General features: G+C 52.6%; 8 protein-coding genes across 8 annotated transcripts; 5 read left to right on the forward strand and 3 right to left on the reverse strand.

The window, feature by feature from the left end:
• Nucleotides 1-186: 186 nt before the first annotated feature.
• BO86DRAFT_392513 (uncharacterized protein) lies at nucleotides 187-607 on the forward strand. The gene has a single exon (XM_025672825.1). It carries the CDS (start codon nucleotides 331-333, stop codon nucleotides 580-582), a length of 252 nt encoding a protein of 83 aa, XP_025523485.1. The 5' UTR covers nucleotides 187-330; the 3' UTR covers nucleotides 583-607.
• Nucleotides 608-652: 45 nt separating this feature from the next.
• Nucleotides 653-2730, forward strand: BO86DRAFT_347047 (putative MFS sugar transporter). Its single transcript, XM_025669266.1, has 2 exons — nucleotides 653-1430; nucleotides 1486-2730. The coding sequence occupies exons 1-2, from the start codon at nucleotides 866-868 to the stop codon at nucleotides 2586-2588; spliced, it is 1668 nt and encodes a 555-aa protein (XP_025523486.1). The 5' UTR covers nucleotides 653-865; the 3' UTR covers nucleotides 2589-2730.
• A 1540-nt stretch (nucleotides 2731-4270) lies between these two features.
• BO86DRAFT_440677 (class I SAM-dependent methyltransferase) lies at nucleotides 4271-5351 on the reverse strand (the record flags this gene model as incomplete). The annotated part of the gene is made up of 1 exon (XM_025676212.1): nucleotides 4271-5351. Exon 1 carries the CDS (start codon nucleotides 5189-5191, stop codon nucleotides 4271-4273), a length of 921 nt encoding a protein of 306 aa, XP_025523487.1. The 5' UTR covers nucleotides 5192-5351.
• Nucleotides 5352-5839: 488 nt separating this feature from the next.
• On the reverse strand, nucleotides 5840-6586 carry BO86DRAFT_440679 (uncharacterized protein). Its single transcript, XM_025676213.1, has one exon. The coding sequence runs from the start codon at nucleotides 6152-6154 to the stop codon at nucleotides 5963-5965; it is 192 nt and encodes a 63-aa protein (XP_025523488.1). The 5' UTR covers nucleotides 6155-6586; the 3' UTR covers nucleotides 5840-5962.
• An 821-nt stretch (nucleotides 6587-7407) lies between these two features.
• BO86DRAFT_403595 (uncharacterized protein) lies at nucleotides 7408-7942 on the forward strand (the record flags this gene model as incomplete). Its single annotated transcript, XM_025673944.1, has 2 exons — nucleotides 7408-7580; nucleotides 7606-7942. The coding sequence occupies 2 exons, from the start codon at nucleotides 7408-7410 to the stop codon at nucleotides 7940-7942; spliced, it is 510 nt and encodes a 169-aa protein (XP_025523489.1).
• Nucleotides 7943-9270: 1328 nt separating this feature from the next.
• On the reverse strand, nucleotides 9271-10725 carry BO86DRAFT_440691 (uncharacterized protein; the record flags this gene model as incomplete). Its single annotated transcript, XM_025676214.1, has 3 exons — nucleotides 9271-9829; nucleotides 9939-10429; nucleotides 10489-10725. The coding sequence occupies 3 exons, from the start codon at nucleotides 10723-10725 to the stop codon at nucleotides 9439-9441; spliced, it is 1119 nt and encodes a 372-aa protein (XP_025523490.1). The 3' UTR covers nucleotides 9271-9438.
• Nucleotides 10726-13411: 2686 nt separating this feature from the next.
• On the forward strand, nucleotides 13412-13817 carry BO86DRAFT_403597 (uncharacterized protein; the record flags this gene model as incomplete). The annotated part of the gene is made up of 3 exons (XM_025673945.1): nucleotides 13412-13554; nucleotides 13619-13708; nucleotides 13766-13817. The coding sequence occupies 3 exons, from the start codon at nucleotides 13412-13414 to the stop codon at nucleotides 13815-13817; spliced, it is 285 nt and encodes a 94-aa protein (XP_025523491.1).
• Nucleotides 13818-15354: 1537 nt separating this feature from the next.
• Nucleotides 15355-16495, forward strand: BO86DRAFT_382884 (terpenoid synthase; the record flags this gene model as incomplete). Its single annotated transcript, XM_025670822.1, has 3 exons — nucleotides 15355-15728; nucleotides 15784-16252; nucleotides 16328-16495. The coding sequence occupies 3 exons, from the start codon at nucleotides 15355-15357 to the stop codon at nucleotides 16493-16495; spliced, it is 1011 nt and encodes a 336-aa protein (XP_025523492.1).
• Between the last annotated feature and the right edge of the window lie 757 nt (nucleotides 16496-17252).

A 17252-nucleotide genomic window follows, 5' to 3' on the forward strand; every position in this document is an offset into this window, starting at 1 on the left:
ACTGTGTACAAACTGGAATGGTGCCGGAGAGTCTCCGAAATTGTCCCGGTCCCGGCATTGGAGAAAAACACAGAAACTCGGCTCGGCTTACCTAAAGGCTAACGCTAAGGCCGCCGCTTTGGCTGGCTGCCCACGGGGAACTTTTGCTCGTTTCTCGTTTCGCTGGATTTCTCCGCAATCCGCATTTCGGTCTCCACTCCACTTTCCTCTCCATCCCGACCTTTTCTCGTGTTCACTGCAATCACTGGGTGAAACTGGGTTGAAATGGATTCACCTAGTCTGATTTAGTCCTGCTTAGGCTCTCTGGCTGACTCTTGCTGAGCCCATCCCATGGTGGCCCCACTCCCCGGTCTTTGTCTGTTCTCTGCCCTTCCATTCGGTCATTCTCTATCCCGCCTGTCTTTCGTGCTGGCAATCCCTGGTCGTTTCGGCTTCCAAGTCTGGCCAGACGGCCCGATGACGCGGTTGTGCCTGCCGACCCCAGTTCTGCTTGGCTCGTGGGAAAATTTCAACAATGACGATGGTGACACCGGATTGTCTGGGGTCGTTGGGCGTTTCTGGCCTGATGCGCCTTGCCTTTAAAAGCCTCGTGCATTCCCCTCTTCCCTCTCCCCCGGAATGGATTACACTCGATCTGCACGCTTCCCCGCTTCTCATTCCTCTCCATCCCCCTCCTCCCCTCGTGGTGGTCATCCCTCCCTTTTTACCTCAGTCCTCGTTCTGCTCTTGAGGCTGTGGTCAACTGTGGTCAACTGTGGTCGTGCAGACAGACAGTACATACACCCGGAATAAACCGTCTATTGTTACACAGTACATAAAACCCCCCTTATCCCTGCAGCTGGCACAGCCGCCCCATTAACCAATCATGGGGACCATGCACGATCTGGACACCGCCCATGACGACCACAAGGATGGCACCGCGGTCGAGATGGACGACATCCACAAGGACCCCAAGGCCATGGAGGAGCTCACCGAGGCTGCCATGGATGCAGAGCTGCAGGAGCTGGAGCAGCAATTGAGGGAGATGCCCAAGTCCCGCTTCGAGGTTGCCTTCTCCAGCCCGGCCGTCTACACCTACATGCTGGTCGCCTTCGCCTCCATGGGAGGTCTGTTGTCCGGTCTGGATCAGTCCCTCATTAGTGGTGCCAATCTCTTCTTGGGCGATGCGCTGCACCTCAGTGACAACCAAAGCAGTCTGGTCGACTCCGGTATGCCCTTGGGTGCCGTGGCTGGTGCGATCCTTCTGTCCCCGTCCAATGAATACCTGGGCCGTCGTATGTCTATCATTGTCTCTTGTATCCTCTACACGGTTGGGGCAGCCCTGGAGGCTGGTGCCGTGAACTTTGGTATGATCTTTGCCGGTCGGTTCATCCTCGGAGCCGGTGTCGGTCTGGAGGGTGGTACTGTCCCTGTCTACGTCGCTGAGAGTGGTATGTTCCTTTCTGTCGTCTTCGGTTGTGGGGCCGATCCGCTAACCGCTTCCAGTCCCCAGTCGTATTCGTGGCAACCTCGTTTCCTTGTACCAATTGAACATCGCCTTGGGTGAGGTGTTGGGCTACGCCGTGGCTGCCATGTTCCTCGACGTCACCGGCAACTGGCGCTACATTCTCGGTTCCTCCTTGGTCTTCTCCACCATCCTCCTGGTGGGTATGTTCTTCCTGCCGGAGAGTCCCCGTTACCTGATGCACAAGGGCCGGGCCGTGGAAGCCTACGGAGTGTGGAAACGCATCCGTGGCTTTGACACCTACGAAGCTAAGGACGAGTTCCTGGGAATGCGCCAGGCTGTCCTCGCCGAGGCTGAGGAGCAGCAAAACACCAAGAAATACGCGTGGATGGACTTCTTCACCAAGCCCCGTGCTCGTCGTGCGCTGGTCTATGCCAATATCATGATCGTTCTTGGCCAACTGACGGGTGTCAACGCCGTCATGTACTACATGAGCACCCTCATGACCAATATTGGGTTCAACACTAAGAATAGTGTATTCATGTCCCTTGTTGGCGGTGGCTCACTCCTTTTGGGCACAATCCCTGCTGTGATCTACATGGAACGGTTTGGCCGGCGTTATTGGGCTAATGTTATGCTCCCCGGTTTCTTCATCGGTCTAGTCCTCGTCGGGGTGGGCTACCAGTTCAACTACACCACCCACCCGGCTGCCGCGGAAGGGGTCTATCTCACCGGCATTATCTTGTACATGGGCTTCTTCGGATCCTATGCCTGTCTCACCTGGGTCATCCCGTCCGAGGTCTTCCCCACCTACCTCCGTCACTACGGAATGACCGTGGCGGACGCCAACCTCTTCCTGTGCTCTTTCATCGTGACCTACAACTTCACGCGCATGATGAAGGCGATGACCCGCACTGGGCTGACCCTCGGGTTCTACGGAGGGATCGCCTTCATCGGCTGGATCTACCAGATCATCTTCATGCCCGAGACGAAGAACAAGTCCCTCGAGGAGATCGACGAGCTCTTCTCGCGGCCCACCTCGGAGATCGTCAAGGAGAACCTTGCTCAGACCAAGGAGGTTGTCGGGGATCTGCTGTGTGGCCGGTGGAAGAAGGCGTTCTCGCCGCCGCCCAAGCGGGAGTGATGGTATGTGTGATGTGTTTAGTGGTGCGGCCTTGAGGCTGTGCTGGTTTTTTTTCAAGGAGTTCGACTATGATGTTACAAGCGTGCCTTTGCATGTGTTTAATGAATACCAGATAAGAAACAAAAAGAGGATTTCCCTCCAGATGCTTATGAATTAGGATATCCGCTGTGGGCAATGAAGCTTGAGGTGAGAGGCTACTTTGTAGTAAAGAGTAGATAGTAGCTTTCCTGTATCGATATGTAACGCTCGCGTAGTTGATTTGAGGTGATGAGTTGTGTAGGCGACTGTGCTATTCAGAGTAGTCTCTTGAACTGACGCATGGATATTCTGGCTTTGGCCTTGGCACTGGTAGTGGTGTGGATAAGCAACAGACTTGTAGAAGTCCTGAGGTGAATGGGCTTGGATGACGTGTATTGGGTTGAGGAACACCGACAAAGCATGCCCTGCTACAACAATCCATGTACTGTCCCTTGTACATAGCATGTCGAAGTTGAGATCCAATCAGCGATAACCCAGACCAACTTGCAGAGTATAGTTAGTTCATCTCTGGAAGTCTGCATAACCACCATGGTATACAGCTGTACAACCTCATCAACCGGGCTGGGTTTGGAGTAGACTCTTTGCCACTTCATCTCGATCGGGACGAGGATAATAGATCTGGGGATTCCCGAACAACACAACCCAACCCAACACAACACAATCGCTATGGAAAAGTACTTCTCAATGGAAGGAAGACATGGACTATCATCAATTCAGATTTCATCTGGCTGCGATGACAGCAATACTCCAAGATGGGTAGGGCCATGAATTCCTCCAAATCCGTTTTCTGTCGGGCTTGATTGTCTTCCACAATTCCCGGGGATATATTCTGCGTGATGTATACAGAGTTCTCAACCCGAATAGTCGAGATTGTGAAGACAAGGAAACGTAACGTAGTACACGTATCCGGCGAGGTGCATTCTCATCTCGCGCCCTTGTTTGTCCACCAGAGCCCATGGGCTTTTAGTTGAGTTGAAGATCCAGTGAATCTCCCGGGGTGATGCATGCAGCCTGCATATCCGTCTACGTGGGCCGTTGCGGGAATCGACTGTATCGGCGGAACCCGTTCGTACCAGATACGCCGGCGAAGCCAGACCAAGGCGACCAGTACTGTGCTGAGAAGCCGGCGTGATAACATAGTCGATGCTCGATGGATGCTGGGTGGACTTGCAGGAAAAGCATCTCTCCGGGCAGCAGCCCGCTTCCTCTTATACACCGCTACTACTCATGTACAGTACACAGCAATCCGAGGTAAAGCTGTAGCGTGGGGGGGGGGGTGTGGATTGGGACTGGATATTCGGAGAATGTGAGGGCTGTGCTCTCCGGCGGCGAAGCTGAAGAGCAAGCCCGGTGGTGAATACATGCATTGGTCTGAAAGCAGTATAATCAAGAGGTTCGGGAGGAATGTCGGAAAGGGGAGGGGGGCCTCTCCACCTAACCAGGTCCTAAAGGCATTGTATGAGTTTGCCCTCAGCGAGCAAGGATGTGCCGGAAGGGCAGACGGGGTAGCCAGTGAAATAGATTACTGGGCGGTCGCCTCTAGAGCTAGCTAGATATCTCGATTTACATCTACAGCATCCCCCACCCACCCGGATGAGGTCTAGATACAAAACAAAAAAAAAAAAAAAAAATCAGGGCAAGTTTCAAGCCAGCGGCTTCCGCCCGACTGCAGTGACCACGCGGCCCTGATGTACGACGACGCCCTGCTCCGTCTCCTTGACGGCCGCGGTGAACAGGGCGACCCAGGCCTCGCGGGAGAGGGGTGCATTCGGCGCCTCAGCCTTGGGCGGGAACAGCGCGGCGAGCTCCTCCCACACGATCAGGTAGTTCTCCGTCCAGGCCTTGTAGTCCTGGGGCCGCTTGTCGTGGGGCCGCAGACGGGCCTCCTGGAACCCGAACTGCGTGAGCGGGGCGTCCAGCGCGTCCACCCAGGCGTTGCTAATGCCCTTGGCGCGCAGCCCGCCCTGTAGCACCTGCGACGCCTGGCTGCAGGCCGCCTTGGGGATGTCCGGGGTGGGGGCCTCGACCAGGAACAGGTCCCCGCGGTTCTCCTCCCACTGGAGGTAGCCGCCGGGTTTGAGGAGGGACGAGGCCACCGTGAGGAGTGGGGTGAGGTTCGAGTCCGGGCCGATCAGGCTCGCGAAGGCGCGGATGTGGACGACGTCGTAGGCGCCGAGGAGGTGGGCGGGGAGCGGGGTGGCCAGGATGTCCAGCTGCTGCAGCGACACGCCGCCGGGGAGGTAGGCCGCGGCGGGGAAGTTGACCGGGTTGATGTCGAAGCCATCCAGCTGCACGGAGAGACCGTGGTTCGTGGTCAATTGGGTGTGTAGCTCGGTGAGCCAGACGCCATTGCCACAGGCCAGATCGGCGATCTTGAGGGGTTGCTGCTGCTGCTGCGCGGCGGCCGTTACGGCCTTCGCGATCGCAGGCTCCAGGAGATAGCCCAGTGTGTTTTGGTACAGGAAGTGCTGGAGGTGCAGGCGCGCCGAGGAGCGGAAGTTGTGGGCGTGAGCAATCCAGTAGGTGGACTGGTTGTAGTTGGAGATGTGGGATGGGGCGGTCATTGTGGTGGATTGAGGTTTGTTGGAAGGGGGTCAGAAGGGAATTAGTCGGGATGGAGCTGGAAGAAGAAAGGGGACTTCTGTTGCTGGATGGGTTGGCTTTTAAGGACTGTGCCGTACCTGGATGGCTTGGATAGGAAGACCAGGGTAAAGTGATACTAAGTAGGATCAGGTAGAGTGGTAGACAAAGGGACAAAGAAACTGGCGGAGGGGGTAGTGGGGGCTTTAGATGAGTGATTTCCTACTGCGGGCTAATGGGACTGACCATGTGTGTTTACATCCATGTCATATCCATGATGATAGTCCTATACCAAGCCCTACTTGGCCAAGTGCTTACTTCTCTACGGACCGTGGTGCCGGACCCCGGCTGCCCTAGTGGTCCGGCTCCCCTCGTTCAGGGGTTCGGGGGTTGAGCATGCGTCCAGCAAACAAAGAAAATCAATCAGGCCATTCGAGCGAGTGCACAGGACCCAGAGTATTGCGAGATGCACCCGGACTGTTCCACCTCGCCCTCCCGGTAAGAGATCACGTGCTACCATAACCCTGCCCGTTGACGGGAGCTGAAGCTTTACAGGCGATCTAGAGGCACAAAGAAGTATTTGAGCATCGGTCTCTTGCACTTATGTACCACAGAAGGATGCAGAAAGCACCCTTGAACATACAGCTATCACCAGAGTCATCACGGCTTTAGCCTAGGCCACGGTCCGCAGCCGCTACCTCCGAAACTCGTGGGTGTATTCCCACCCTGCAACGACAGGATGTCTAACATGTTTGCTACCGGTAAACTCCACCGTCCGAACCAAATCTTCTCTCTCCATCAGTCGCCACGCCTGCCTCACTGATGTGATCGAGGACCTCATCCCACGGAACCATCTCATCTGTCCGAGAATAGAGATATACCCGCCTGATCCTAGGCCGCAGAAAGCCTTTCGCGGGGTGGTGGAGCCGGCGCCGTATTTTCGTCATGGCTTTTGGGTAAAGCTGGAGGCGGTCCAGCAGCCCCGAAGTACCCACAGCCAAGTAGGTTACACCAACACCAAGCACTCTGAAGAGGGACGATCGAGGAAGGACTTGGATCAATGTGCGCGCAGAGCGTCTCGCTGATGGCCTGCCGGGACAGTTGTCCAAAATTCAACCCCGTAATCGGGAAATTTGCGGACGGATGAGCGGCTCGATATGCCTCTGCAAGCTGCACGGCGGGAACTCCAGGTATAGGAGAAGGCGTGGACAATTAGAAGGGGTTCTAGATTGCTCTTTAAGTCAAGAAATGCGTTGATGGCGGTCACCGCAGGGCGGAGGCCTTATCTGTTGGGAACCACGAGTCCAGATCATATCGCCGGCGACGGGCTCGATGAGAAGGATGTTGGCATCGGGAAGGTGGGTTTGGTATAGCTGAGTGTATTTCGCAATGTGTTGGGTTGCAGCAAAGAGCCAAGTATAGATGATATTGAGACACGGCGGTTATTCAGGTTGTTGGATGGTACTGCTGGTGTACAGGGAAATTGACCCTTCGTCTCACCCTCCACCAGAGATGTGAGATTGTGGATATAGTAAGCGTCAAGGCGTTCACTAGTGTAGTTCGTGACGGGGCTAAATTAGTCTGTGTGTTTAGTGCTTATGATTTGAGGCTTACACGGTCTCTACCAGGATCCACCGGGCCGCTTCGGCTCCTTCTCCTGTACAGTACATTTCGGATCATAACAAACAAGCTCAGGGCTGTAGGTCATGAATGTTACTGGTGTTGCGGGGACATACAGGGGCTGTCAAGCCTCCTAGCCTACACTATGCAGGCTCGCCAGGCGTAGGACCAGCTGGAGTTAGTCTGTGTACGTCTGTGACTCTGTGCATGGCTGATGACCCACCCAAACCACTGGTGGACCCAACAAGCCACAGATCTTAGACGAGAGATCCACTAATATGGCGACGCTGGGGACACTGTCAGTCAGTCTGTTGGCTCAGCAGGATCCATTGGGCCCATGCTTGGACTGTACGACCGTGGCCACAGTAAAGTAAGCACAGCACCAAGTTTACTTATACCCCACAATTACAAACAATAAATAGCACGGGAAAAGCCCGCACTGACCATCAGATACGTTACAGCTCCTACCTCCGGCTGACTTAAGTCGCGGGTTCGGCCCTCTACTAGGCACCAGAGCTCTCACCACAAGCCACAATACAATCAAGCCCGAACCCCAACCCAATCCACCCACCCACCCACCATGTCCTGGACTCAGGTCTCGTCCACGCGATACGAGCGTCCCTTCGACACGATTGAAACCTTCTATCGTGCCATTGCCGCGGCCGGCGCGCCGCTGAACAAAGAGCACTACCTGATCACCTGCACTGCGCGCCTGCAAGCACCGCTGCCGCCGGCTTCGGCGGTCGAACAGGCGTGGAAAGCGCTCCGGCAATCTCAGCCTCTCGACCCCGCGGAACGTCTTCCGCTTCCTCCCCGCCTACGTGGAGCCGGACCCGCTCGAGGGCGCCTCGCACCCGGAGCTGAGCTCGATGGGCCGTGTGAACGACACCCTGACCGCGGAGGAGGTGCGGGGGCGGGTGCGCACTGTGCGGGTGACGACCTGGTGGGTGGCGGTCGAGGTCATCAATCGGTTGCTGTTGACGAATGTGTGGACGTGGGAAGAGCGGATGGTGCTGTCTGTGAATTGGAACGAGGCGTTTTATGCGCCGGAGCTGGTGGAAGGATTGTTGGGGGCGTGGCGGGAGGAGTTGGTTCGGGGGTTGTTGGCGGGTTAGACTGGATTGAAGTTTGACAGTAAAGGGATTGGTTATGGTTGTGGATTGTCTCGGGGGGGGTGAGTAAGGTATAATCCTTCTCTACATCCATGGGTATCCTTTCGAGGCAGAAACTACGAGAAGCATTATGTTAAGCTTCGTAGGCCCTGGACCCTGATACCCAGGCTAGCCCCTTTCAAGCTATATGCACGATAATATCATATGGTCTTTTTCTTGTAGTCAAATATAGTAAAAGGTTAGATCTTTGGCTTCCTCTACCTAGTTTACGGTATCCGACGACGACCGCTGAAAGCAAAAAAAAAAAAACACACCATTTCAGCCGTCAGCTGCAACGACGGACAGTCTGGGTGAATGTGTTTCGGGGATTGCAGACCTCCTGTTCCGCCAACTTAGGGCATCTTCTTCCCGATTCGGAGACGATAGACACATTATCGCCGTCGCTTCCGGACCGGTTGAAGGCTTTCGCACTGAAGCCACGGGGTCGAGAGTCCGTATCGGATGAAGTGGCATTACCACCTTCGTGTAGAACCACTGCCAGTAATTTGCTCCGAACGAGACCATGTGAGTGGTAATACGGATTCTAAGGCTGTAAAATGCTAGTGAGATTGCCACTGCGTTTAGAGACAAGTGACAAGGCAGGGGGGACTATGGGCCAATTGACCGCAGCACAGATGGTCTGACAGAAATGATTGCGCTAGTAAATCGGTCGTCCCCACTATCCCCGATGGCAAATACGGCCAAGAAAGAAAGGGAGTATACAGGATAAATCTGTTCTAAGTGCCTTGACATGTGAATTACCTTCCCTGACTTAGCTCGGGGAATAAGAGAAGAGTCAGGCAGGCATAGATTACCCAGCCACAGGATAACGTATTATCTCCTGTAACTTGAGTAGGTCTTTGATGCCTGGAACGCGGCGGTGTCTCATCTCATAACCTGCAGATCACAGCAGAAGACCTGCGTGGACATATAAGCAGTACATGCTGGATCGGGGGCCCATACACGCCCCCATCTGCAGAGCTCCATCCAGCTTCTTATTTGGGAGCTAACTCGTCCGTCGGCCTTTCTCCTCGTCTTACTAGGCATGGATCTTGGTGTATTTAGTCGCACTATGCTAGTTGTGTCTTGGTGCACGTGCTACATAAGGTGGAGGGTGAAACGGTCGCATTAGTACTGAGTTGTGATGAACGAATCTTCTTCCCGACCAATACGGGCCCACGGTTGGACCGGCCACATAGTCGGGAGGCTCTCTCAGAGTTGTCGTGGAAGAACAGGAAACATCAATGGAGTCAACTTGAGAAGCGTTCCATTCATAGAGGGGTAGATTCACGCTTCCTGCAAGCATCATGATATGTGAGGGGGTCCCCCCCCAGCTTTACCGGCTGAGGCGCTAAACTGTAACCCACGAGGTCCTTCTCCCTCCGTAGGATCAATAACCTGCACACATATTTGCCGCTGATGCGAAGGATCGACCATCGTCATAGGAAGGGGGTTAGGTTTCAGATTTTGTCCAACAACCCGGCCAGCACACTCGTTTTCACCCACTCCCGGTCCTCGGCCAAGCCCTTTATGAGAAGATCCTCGCCCTCTTGCAAAATGCCACGTACATCCCGACCTGGCAGAGTGATCCTGTACGGAGTACAGAGGACCAACAGCCCGACACCCACCACCGTGCGCCAGACGAGCTCGTCATCCAGATGCCGGGTCTCGTGGTATCCATCGATAAACCCCCGCAGAATGCTTCGGGGCGCATTGATCCCCCCAGCGCGGTCGACGACGTAGAGGTTGGTGATGATGCGAGCGAAGTCCAGCGTCTGGCAGCCGAAATGACAGGATTCCCAGTCGATGGGGACGATCGTCGAGGACAGGAGACCGAACGAGAGCAGCACACTATTTTGGTCCATACTGTCAGCAGGGCCTTTCTTGTTTTTTCTTGTTTTTGTTTTTTTTTTCCGAGGCCGTCCGAGCCTCCCGGGGCATGGGGCAAGGAGGAGTATACTTCATCATATGGAAGTCCCCGTGCGTGATGCCGAGATCGCGTCCGTGGTCCCTTTGCAGCTCCGCCGCGACCGCGGCCCTCACGCGCGCCTCGTCGGTCCGCAAGACGCCCGGATATGCTTCGAGGTTCTGCTGCAGGTTCTTTGTGTTGAACCCCAGCAAGAACCGGCGGGCGCTGTCTCTTCCGTTCACGATCTGGGGCAGATCTGCGCGGTCCAGGGTGTGTGTGCTGGAGTGGAAATTGCCCAGCCACGCGCCGAGGCTGAACCCGAGGGCGGACCCGGCAGGCGCTAGGAGATGGCGCCAGGAGAAGGTGGTGAGGAACTGGCGTAGCGTGATGCATCCGGGGATGTCCTCCATCAGGACTGCCTTTTCCTGAGGCAGAAAGTCGTAGATGTCGGTGGTTCTCGCCGTGAGGCTTTTGACGGTCACCGCGGGAACTGCATTGGGGTTCCGGGCCAACAGAAGCAGGACTTCATTCTCCCGGGCCTGCTTCGAACTGCGTTAGACATGGGCGGTCATGATTTAAAAAGAAACCTCGGGGTGCTTACGACTCTATCTTCGGGGAGCTGAAGCTCTAGCCTTGCTGCGTAGCTGGCAGTGTGCTTGATGATGATTGTGCCGGCCCCATTGGTAAGCGGGCGAAGGAGGATCCCGCGGTACACGAATGCGGAGTAGCCGCCCAGGCGCTCCAAGGAAGAGCAGGCATATTTGGTTGTACTCAGGCTCTTTAGAAGCTTGCTGCTAATCTCTTCGTCGTTATCGGTGGTGGTGGTGGTGGTGGCCATCTTACTGTGTTCTCGGCTGTGTGAGGCATGCACTTCGAAGAGTTTGCGTCAGACTAGGGGGATGATTTAATGGTCGGTTCTTATGTACAAACTCGCAGAAGCGTTTAGCTCTGGTAGACAGACGGAAGAAACTTAAATCCCTCCTTAGGAACATGTTGATCAGTGGAGAGGTCGATTTTCAGTGAATTACCGAGAATGATAGATTGGATTGGACTTGTCATTAAAGCTATTGTACTCATGCATATTCTTCCGTTCTGGGGGGGGGGGGGGCAAGCACCTTTGCTTGACTTGACAAGAGAATCCGACAAGCAGAGTAAACCTCTTTTCATCAAACACATCTCTGCTTTATCCAGGGATATCTAGGAGTTTGTTTTCGCTGGTTATGCACCGGTCAACGAACCAGGCCTGCATGTGGTATAGCTAGCTCCATTTCCACTTTTTCACAACGCTCGTTGTATGGTTAGCCTTACTGCATCCAGAATCTGCTCGGTAGTGGAGCAGATGAGGCAAGTACAGCACCAAATGATGTATCTACCGGCATACATCGCCCGGTATAGCTGGTGTTGATATAGGCTACAATATAAACTTTATCTTCCCAACCGAAGAAGCGGTGTTGACGAGGGTGAAATTGTAGCTACATGTCATATTGACTCTACACATTCGGCACTTGGGTTGTTAATGGTAACCGGGAAGTTCCGGCAAGAAACAAAACCTCATACAGCTGGCACATCACAAAATAAATGGTTTGATGCAGGTGCAATAGCAAACAAGGTTATAAGAATCACAGAATGGTCACGTCCTTCTTAAAGTGACTTTAAGTGGACAGGCACAGTCCTGCCCCGGTCGGCGTGGTGCGATCTAGTCAAGGATTCGTTGGGACATGGTCAAGCTAGACCACTTCCCCTGGTGCTGGGCAGAAATCGTTGGACTTGGAATAGTCGTCCCCATTTCAAGATAGACAAGGTACGCTGTGTTATCAAGAAATACATGTAAAAAGCAAGATCTAAGCCTAGAAAGTGCCTGGATAGAATAATCTCACATCAGTATACAAGTTGAAGAGGATAGCACCAGTGGTACCTTATATAACCTATAACCACCAGATATAACAAGTTTTATAAAATGCACTTTTGGATTCTCTATTCTTACCCATCTAATAATAATAAAATGTAGGACTATTGCACCCCTGAGGTCTTTATAAGGATATGTTGATTTGGTACTGCCAAGGCCGGCTAAACTCCAAGTTATGTGGGAGGTACAATTGGAGGTACAGTAGTATAATAGATATAAGGGTATCTACAACAAATGAATATTCTCTATATTAATAGCTTATGAGCTGACAGCCATTACAAAGAATATGAGCACAGATTCAAAACGCCCAAAAGCTTTTTACAGAGCATTAGTGATTAAGAAGATATTAAAAGCCCTGAACCAGCCTACAAAGGGATTTTAGACAGATTGGGCATGCTGTTGTTATTACCTCTTATTTTCCTACTGTATAGGCCCTGGTGCCCTTCCAGTATTTGGGGAGAGGAACTTGTAAGTTGGCACAGATCTAAAATAAGATATATAATCCTAACTATAGTTCCAGCTCTAAAAAATGACTGAATAACAGCAAGGTACAGGTAATATAAGCTTAATTTAAAGGCACTTGTACAGAGTGGCTTAATATATATAAAATACTTTACTTTAAGGTTGCTGTTTTAATAGGTTTTATTATTATGGTTTACAGGGCGTATAGAGTCGGTATGCTGGCATCTGGCAAATACAATAAAGCAGGGCAAAGCTATTAAACTATATACTCTTTTTATATATTTTATAGTGGCTATAATTTTTCTTTTTGCCTTCGGCCCTTGCTACTGTTACAACACCCTGGATAACCCCGTGTTGACGGATATGTGGAAGAAGGGGGTGAACTTAATCTTTACTCATCCTGCTACAGCATCTCCCCTTTCTACACAGTTTTAAAATACTCCCCAAGGTGGATTTGCTGCCTTATCCAGTCTTAATACAAATATATCACACCAGTTGGAAAGGTGAGTTTCACATGGAAAGCTATGCAAGGGCGCCTTGGGAAAAAATACTTATTTGTGCAACAGGTGGTTGAAGCATATATAACAAAGGTCTTCAACTCTTGCAAAGCTCACAAAGTGGACGGATCTGCTTTCACCAAAATCCTCCAGAACGACGACAATAAGCACCCAAGCGCAGAGACGACGCTGCCACGCTTAATCAATAAAGCTAAATTCCTACTGGTTGCAGAAACCAACACTTTGTCCCAGATTATGGCACTCGCCTTCTTCCATGTGCTCCGCAACCCCTAAGTCTATAAGAGATTAAAGGATAAACTCATAAATACCCTTCCAAGCCCCAGGATGACCCCTTCGTGGCAGGAGATGGAACAGTTGCCGTATCTTGTCAGGACACCTTACCCACCATTCCAATACTTCACTTTCTTGCCAATACAGACAAAGGGCTAAACTGTGGTGAATAGGCAGCAGCGGTGATCAAAGAAGGAAGGCCTGCGGCTTTCGGCGGTGGTGACCTCCCGTCTCCCTCGCATCGCACCCGGCGAAACCTTGTACTGCAGCGGCTGGGAAATCCCGCCCGGAGTATGCGACTATCTTCCCCCCTGTCGTGCGTGCAGAGCCAACTCGGAGCTGACCTTCGATGATAGACACCTGTCAGCATGTCGAATCATTTCGTTCTCCGTAACCCAAACGCGTTCCTGCGACCGCTGGAGTTCTGGCCGGAGCGCTGGGAGACGAATCCCGAGTTGGAGCGGTATCTTGTTCCCTTCTCGAAGGGCAGTCAGGCGTGTCTGGGTCCGGAGTACGTTTATGTATTCCATTCCCACTGGCATGCATTCGTTTTGTGGTTACTGACACCGCCGAAGCATGGCCCACTGCTGGCTGAACCTGGTCCTCGCCACAGTCCGTAGGTTTCGCTGGAGCTGTACGAAACATCCGAAGACAATATGGCAACGGTACGGCACTGTTTCAATAGCCAGACTGCGCCTGGTCAGAACTGATCCAGGTTAAAGTCGTTGGGTGCGTAGGGCCCACGAGCACATGAACCCCGGCCCCGTCGATTGAGGGGGTTGGCTTGATTGCATGCTTCCATTTCCGTTGACACGCTGCACATTCTGTAAAATCAACCATAGTAGCTGGCTGTCAGAAAGAAAGAGGATAGGAGAAGTAGAGGGAGGAACAAAAATCACGATCGTAACGGAGATAAACGTAGTCTCGCGGCGGGACCAGACGGCTCTGGTTCGAAAGCCCTAAGATCTACCTACAACTGGAACAGTCCTCTATGTTCTGTAGTAGAATACTGATGTTCTTCCCATTTAGCCCTGGCTCTGACTATGTGGCTACACCATTGGATTCCATTTCCTCAATTCTGCACCTCTATTTTCTGACTAAAATCTTCCCGGACAGACAAGGTGAATGACAACTGCAAGAACTTTGTTCACTCTTCAAAGAAAGACCCCCACCCCCCTCCCCCTGCTCCCAAGTTCATCCCTTTATGCTCCCGACATCTTCCACATGGCTAAGCCTAAGACCTTTCCACCCGTCCTCCATGATAATCGGCCGGACCGTCTCGTACCCCTGTACGCACACTCAGACACTGTTGCACTGCACTCTATGTTGATGTAAACCTACAATCGACATTGTCCCTCCGAAGCCTTCCTCCGAAGCGGCAATATGTGGCCGAACCCGTACTCCTCCGCATGATTTATTTTTCAGCACACTTGATTGAATCGGCTGCCAGGATTCCGACCAATTCAGCACGTAACTTCGGAGTCAGTCATTGCTCGATCTCCCGGGAGTACCGTACTCCCGGGGCTACTACAGGCTACTCCATACCTAGGTAAGGATTAGCGCTTACTATGCATTATGCCTTTCGCAAACCATACGGACTTTTTCATCTTCATGAGACCTAATAGCACAACCTATTTCTCGGAGATCTGATATGCTAACAGCCCGATATAGCTTTCTTGTATCATGTTCTTTAAACTTCCGTTGTGGCGCACTGCACTGCAACATGGTGGCTGAGATACTGGCACCCAATCAGGAATGTTGATCGCGCAGGTCGACATGGGTCTTCTATACGGACAAAGTAACGAAGTTATTTGAAACTCCACTTGGTATTGGCTATGAATTACATATGCTCATTGGTCGGTGAAACTTCATCCGATTTCTTCGTTCTAGTCGCCCGTTGTCATGAATCGGGCTCCCTTTGGCAGGGAGAGAAAGTACATACATCACTGCGTACTGTACTGTACTGTACCTACAGATTACACCTATAGCGTCCCTCAGTAACCAGGTCCGTATGCAGAAGGATGAGTCACCTTCCCTGTTATCTGAAGCCAGGGGAGTCGCACAGGAAAATACTTTCTACTCTACCTTTGAAACAACCGCGTGGCCTCCGTCATACGTCATGAGAGAAATGCCATTAGGACCTCGTGGCCATGACTTGCAACCCGAATCGACAAATGACAGCCCATTCTAGTATGTGCCCATAGCCCTATTGGTATCTGTCGATTCGTTTCCCATAAAGACCCAATTTCCTGCACCCTCGTCCAATGCTTCTGTTCCACAAACCACTCTCATTCAACCCCCGACTCCCAGCATGTTGAGTACTGCAGAAGAAAGTACCTTCGGGTACCACGGTCTCGATATCAACGGGCCGCCTGAAGTTGACATCGTCAAGGGCCTGATCAAGGACTTCCTCGAAGCCGCGCGCTTTGACCGGAATACCCCGTCTTCGAAGGACACGGAACTCGAAGCGGCCGTCTGGAAATACTTCAAAAGCCTGAACCTAGGCCAGAAGCTCGAAGCCGCCGTCCAGAAGGTGCTCAAGCTCTCCACCACCCTCACGCACCAGGCCTACACTTCCCTCGCCTTCGAGAACCAGGTCCTCTGCGCCGTCCAGTTCCTGTACATGTTCCTCGTGGACGACGCAGCGCCGCTGTTCCTGAACGAGCTGCGGTGCTTCTGCCAGAAGTAAACCCCCGCCCCCTTTTGTGACCATAGCACAATTAACCAACCGAGCGGCAAGCTTCACCCTGAACAACGACCACCACCACCCCCTCCTCCGCCACTTCGACGCGCACCTGCGCTACCTGGCCCGCTACTACGGCCCCTACTGCCACTCGACCATCGTCAAATCCCTCTTCGACTACGTCAACGGCCGCATCATCGAGCACGACATGGAGCAGGCGAACTTCCAATTCTCGCCCACCACCCGCCTGATGCCCATGTTCCTGCGCACGAAGGTCGGCGCCGCGGAGATCCTGGTCTCGCTGCTCTGGCCGCAGCAGCAGTACCCGGAGGAAGCGTACCTGATCCGGTACTTTCCCGCGGTGCAGGAGCTGGTCCTGTTTACGGATTTCACGAACGACATCCTCTCGTACTACAAGGAGTTTGTCGTCCACCAGGAGAAGGGCAATTTTGTGGCGAACTTCGCCGAGGCGCATGGGATGTCCCATTTGGAGGTGCTCCGCCGGTTGGTGGATTATGCTCCGCGGGTGAGTTTCCTCTTGAACATTTCTGCACACCCCCCCGAGGCGCAATGGAATCTGACATGCGAGGTGGGGGCCTAGGTGATCGGCAATGTGTACGAGATATTCGCGGGCAAGGAGGAGCTGGTGCAGCCGGTGCGGGACTATGTGAATGGCTGGATTATGCTGTGCACGGCCCAGCGACGGTATCACTTGGTGGAGTTGTTTGGGGACGAGGGGTTTCTTCCGCCCTATGCTGATGAGTCCTGAGTTGGGGGGGGGGGGGGGGTCGTGCCGGTGTGCTGGGCATGTTTGCTCTGTCTTTGACGTAAACCATCTTGTGCTGATTTGCTGCGCTCTATCAGTCCTATGCAATCTTGCCTGTCTGTCCAGTCTGAATTTTTGACTTTTCATATTTTCTTTTTTCTTTGGTTTGGTTGACTACTTCTCTTACAGCTTGAGTGTGATTTATGATGTATGCATCCTGTAGGGAAGTATATGTAGGATCATTCCCAAACTCTGCATCCCCTTTAATGCAATTTCACCCCAGATGTTGTAACTGGACGGATGCCGCCTGATACAATCCGCTATATACCTCATCGTCAAAAAGGTCTTCTGACCCGCATAACCCATCTTTGTAAAGCTACATTACCACTTTCATAGATCAAGTAATCTGTTGGCTTTATTCCGGGACCCGGGAGAAACTACCGAAGATCCAGGGAATCCTTGTCGAAAACTTGATTTGAATGTCGCGCGCGGTGATAAGGAACTGCATAAGTTACCACTGTAGGGTGAGCACGGACCTGTGACGGGTTTATGCAGCGGATAAACAGATCTGTGCCTTAGGCTTTGCTTTATCAGGAAGAGATCCCGACTTGTTTCAGTTGAAAAAGGAAAAAAAGAAAAAAAAACAATAAAATAAAGAAGGAAAAGGGATGCAAATAAAAACAAAATGTATGCTTTTAGTCACTCCCCCACAATACAAGGTCTTGTCACACTAGACAACATTTAGGAGCTTTGTCTCGGA

Source organism: Aspergillus japonicus (assembly GCF_003184785.1).
Source record: "Aspergillus japonicus CBS 114.51 unplaced genomic scaffold BO86scaffold_71, whole genome shotgun sequence".
Taxonomy (NCBI): Eukaryota; Fungi; Ascomycota; class Eurotiomycetes; order Eurotiales; family Aspergillaceae; genus Aspergillus; species Aspergillus japonicus.